The sequence below is a fragment of the Echinops telfairi genome, unplaced genomic scaffold (genome assembly GCF_000313985.2).
Source record: "Echinops telfairi isolate 266 unplaced genomic scaffold, ASM31398v2 ScPeMD7_25;HRSCAF=90, whole genome shotgun sequence".
In the NCBI taxonomy this organism is placed as follows: domain Eukaryota; kingdom Metazoa; phylum Chordata; class Mammalia; order Afrosoricida; family Tenrecidae; genus Echinops; species Echinops telfairi.
Genome location: NW_022103922.1, coordinates 2821491 through 2826244, shown reverse-complemented (window position 1 = coordinate 2826244; position 4754 = coordinate 2821491). Strand labels below are relative to the sequence as shown.

The following is a 4754-nucleotide window of genomic DNA, read 5'->3' as shown; positions in this document are numbered from 1 at the left end:
GACTGAGTGGGAGCAGGTTCAGTAAACAGGGACTGACTGAGTGGGATGAGGCTCAGTAAACAGGGACTGACTGAGTGGGATGAGGCTCAGTAAACCAGAAGTGACTGAGTGAGTAGCAGGTTCACCAGCAGACACACCTTGTTTAGAGTTTCCCGAGCTCATTCCATGGAGGGCAGCGTCCCTGCCACAGCCTCCTGACCCCCTTGGGAGGTGCCCTGTGCGCACACACAGAGTTGAATAGCTCGTCCCATGGGGGACCCGTCTGTGGACAGTTACTTTCCTGCCCACATCCCAGCCTAGGAGCCGTCAGCGGCAGCCCAGTGTCCCCGAGCCGAGGGAGGCACACTCCACTCCCAGGCTAGGGGAGGCCCAGAGACCCCCCAGCCCAGCCCCGACTAAATGCAGAGCAAAGCCCGGGCGCAGGCCTTCTCTGGCTGGGCCTCTCCAGAGGCTTGGTGACCCAGGGGGCCCACCCACTGCACCAGGCCTGGGTGTCCTCTGCTCACCTGGCCGGCCCCTGGACGCTGATCATGCCCAGGTCCTCCGAGTGGTCAATGAGCTGGCACCGGAGCCTTTGGTCCTGCAGCACTGTGGTGATGTGGGACCAATTGTGTTGGGCCACGGCCCCGCCCACTGCCAGGTAGTAGCCATCTCCTGGAAACAGAAGTGGGTCGTGGCAAAAGAGGGAGGGGCCGGGGAGGCCTCCTGGTGAGAACCAAGAACAGATTGGCTTCTTCCTTCACAAGAGTGACAAAGGTTAGACCTGATGACCGGCCTCCCCCACCAACCCCTAGGGTGACCACCCTCCCACACACCAGATGTCTGGCACTGGGCAGCTCAGCTCCCCCCAACCCCCAGATGTCCAGGACAGGCAGTCTGAGCCTTATGGCCCTCTTGAGTCCCTGGCTGTACCCCACACAGCTCCCGGGGCCACGTCCACACACCTCGAACTTCAAGTTCCATGACACCTGAGGAGGAAGACCTGCTTCCCAGATCCCACCGCCCAACCCTGTCCCTCCCGGGAGCCGAGGTGGGTGGCTCAGCGGCCCTGCTTCTGACTGCATGGTCAGAGATTGAAATCCACCAGCCGCTCCGTCGCAGAAAGACAGGATTCCACTCCCATAGAGTGGCAGTCTCAGAAATGCACAGAGCAACTCTACCCTGTGCTACAGGGTCGCCCTGTGTCAGGGGGGAGTCAGTGGTGGGAATTGTGGGGGCTTTTTGTTTCCTCTCCCATACCTAGCCCCCCTCGACCTGCCCCACCTGCCCACCCTCAGGACCTGTCTTGGGAAAGCCCAGGCCTGGCCCAGATATGGGACTCATTGCTTTCTGAGCCTCAGTTTCCTTCACAATGGATGGATGGATTGTGATAGTAAGATTTGTACGAGCCCCCAATAAAATGATTTTCTTTAAAGACGGGTAGAACCACAGCGCCTGTACCCCAGGGCTGCTGAGAGCCTCCCACTGCCTGACAAGTCCTTCTAAGCACCAGCCAGACACCCCAAATGTCGTCCCCCCCTCCTTTGAGATGGATGAGAGAAGATGCCACAGACACACCCAGGCTGGGGGCCCACAGGGTGTTGGGGGTCCTGACACCTGAGGAACCCATGTATCCCCAGCCCCTTGCCCCTCGCATACACACTGACACTGATGATCCAGGACCCCGTGGGTCTCAGCCCCACCAAGCCACTCCAGGAGGGCATGAGAATGGCCCAGCTACCCAGTCTCTGGGCCACCATCTCTGAAAACCATCCCCCCACATGGAGCCTGGGACCAGTGGGCGGGGCACTGGCAGCAGCCCCAGGCCCTCCTCAGGTGAGGACAGGACGGAAGTCAGGTGGGAAGGCCAGGCTTCTCAGGGGGCGCTCTGTGGGGTCTGGCTGGAGCTGGGGGGGCAGCTCTGCAGGCCATTCATTCATTCTCTGCTTGTCCGGCCTCTCAAGCCCCTCCCTCTGACATGGGAGCATTACCGCCCCTTGGGCCTCAGCTCTGCATATAGGCTACCAGGGCGGAGGGGCCGAGCTCCTGGCGGGATGGTGACCTGGTGTGGGAGCAGCAGGCGCGTGAGACGCACGTGTGTTTAACTGACATGCATAGTCCTAGCAGAACGGGGCCTTTTAAACCGATCATAAATTGGGTTCTGCTCTTGCCCCTGCCCCAGGGCTTGGATCCCAGGCCCCGCCTGATGGGTGGGTGGCCCTTGCCCAGAGCTGTGCAGCCAACACAGACGCACAGCCTGCCTTCAGGGTAGAAACCACCACCAAGAGCCACTGCACCCCCCACCCTCCCACCCCCCAGAGCTGCCACCTCCCCACTTTAACCCTCTCTCAGACCACGTAGCGCCTCCCACCCCTTCAGGACCCGCTCTGCAGCTGGAAGGAGGCATCCACGTGGAAAGGGGAAACTGGGGCTCGGGGAGGCCCCTCCCAGCCCTCCCAGCACCTCAAGGCTGGCGTCTCACAGAAACCCTGGGAGGGGGGTCCTCTTATTTCACAGCTGGGGAAACTGAGGCTCAGGGAGTCAGGTCACCCAGAGGGCACAAAGCCCCACAGCTAACACCCCACCTCTCAGCAAATCCGTTCCCTCAGGAATGATCATGGACCCTCCCTGCAAACCTGGGCCGGCTTGCTCGGCCCCTGCTGCACCTATGTCACAGGCCCACAGGCCCAATGGCTCTGGGTAAAGCAGGGTCAAGGCCAGGAGTCAAGGTGAGGGGTGCAGTGTAGCCGCCAGGGCTGTGCAGACAAGGAAGCATAGGTACTGAGCTCCCTGTCACTGGGGACATGCAAGCGGAAGTGGAGGGACTGCAGAGGGCAGTCTGGGCAACAGCCTAGCTCCCTTCCAGACTTGAGGCCGGCGGGAGTAACTCGGGCACAGAGGGAGCTGGCGGCGAATGGATGAGGGAGGTAAAAGGAGCTCCGGTGAGTGGGTGGCAGGGCCCTAGGCTCAGAGCCCGCCCACGCCGCCTCGGAGCAGACAGGTTCAAAGGCATAATCACTGCCTGGCTGGGCTCCAGCATGGCTGTCTGCACCAAGCCTGCAGTTAGTGGAAGCGAGGCCTCTAATCTCCCTGGCCCTGACCACAGCAGGCACGGGAGGTCATTACAGAGATGACCGAGGCTCCCGCACCCTGCCATCAGCAGCCACACCATCACAGGGTCCCTGTGCCCCCAGAGGCTGCTCTTACCTTCAAAGGCGGGGGCCAGCGGGGATGCCCGTGGCCCAGGGTCCAGCCGGCTGACGGTCAGGTCACTCTCTGTGCCTCCCCGATGGTTCAGCATGCAGGTGTACACGGTGGAGCCTGGGGACAGGAATACATCAGAGCACGTGGCCACCACAGCAGGGCTGAGCCCCTGGTCCTAGGGGACAGCCACCACAGAGACTGGCCACCACTTGGCAGGACGAGTCAGCAACCTCAGAACAACCCTCGGCTCTGGGATTCCATTACGATAAAATGTCCCCACCAAGAGGCAGGAGCCCCCTGCATTGTCACCTGGGGAGAGGGCAAATTTGGAAGAGTCTTTCTTCTTTAAAAATTTTTTAAAAATAATTTGATCATTAATGATATTAAACTCTCTCCTACTGGTTTTTGGCATTAAAAATATCATTTTATTGGGGCTCTTACAAATATTATAACAATCCATCAATTATGTCAAGCGAACGTGTACGGATGTTGCCATCATTACGTTCAAAATATTTTCTTTCTGCTTGAGCCCTTTGAGATCAGCTCCTTTTTATTCCCTCCCTCCCTGTGGTTGTTACATCATCTGGCGTCAATTTGAGAGGATTAAGAAAGAAGGGGTGGAGTCTAGCCTGTCAATCAGGTCACAGCGTGAGGACCTCATTTGGAGATACTATGGAGATAAATAGCTCCTTGGAGGTGGGACATTCGCTCACTCCCAGACAGACATTCTTGTTGACAAGCCACATGGAGACAGGCTGATGGCAATCAGCGCCTCGCAGCTGAAGGAGCCACGTGGAGACCCCTGCCAGCACTGAGATGCTTCCACCACCACTGGATCCACGAGACTTTCCACCCACTGGCCAGTGATCTTCCTGCATTTGGCATAATTGCATGTGCTGTGTGAGTCTAAAGAGGAATTCATAGACTGGCACTGGTTTTATGGACTAATATTGGACTTACGGACTTGGGCTGGGCTGGGATGCTTTCTTAATGAGTAATTGCTCTAGTATATAAAGCTCTTTCTTATATGATTATGAGTCTCCCTGGATTTGTTTCTCTAGTCTACCAAGACTAACACACTCCCCTAACCGCTTCTTTCTTGAAACACCTTTCCACTGGCTCCCACCATCCCAGCCAATGTCCATAAAATATGGAGAAGGTTTAGGGATGAAATTCATATCTTAGACACTGCAGAACCTAGCACTGCACCAGCCATGGCAGGCGCTCAGTGAATGTCTGCTGAATACATGAGTATGTGGATGGAACGTGGATGGATGGACGGATGGATGGATGGATGGGTGAGTGGATGCATGGAAAGATGGATGGATGGGTAAGGAGAGTGGGTGGGTCGGAAGGAGGATGAGTGGTAACTAAAGAGAATGGATGAGTGGATGATGGGCAAGGAAAAGAAAAGATAGGCAGAGGGATGAATGAGTAGATGATGGGTAGGTGGATGGTTGGATGAAAGGAAGGAAATATGATTGGATGGATGGATAGACTGGCAGATGGGGGGTGGATGGGGGATAAAAAGGTAGATAGATGGGGGCTTGGAAGAATGGTTGGATGGGTAG

The 4754-nt window shown here is 57.1% G+C and overlaps 1 protein-coding gene across 1 annotated transcript in view; it reads right to left on the bottom strand.

The window, feature by feature from the left end:
- SARDH (sarcosine dehydrogenase) overlaps positions 1-4754 on the bottom strand; it is a 44539-nt gene that overhangs the window by 13850 nt on the left and 25935 nt on the right. Inside the window, exons 15-16 of the mRNA XM_004714527.2 lie at positions 3187-3300; positions 507-654 (exon numbers count right to left, since the gene is read on the bottom strand). Of these exons, the coding sequence (XP_004714584.1) occupies positions 507-654; positions 3187-3300 (262 nt within the window). The remainder of the gene's footprint in view (positions 1-506; positions 655-3186; positions 3301-4754) is intronic.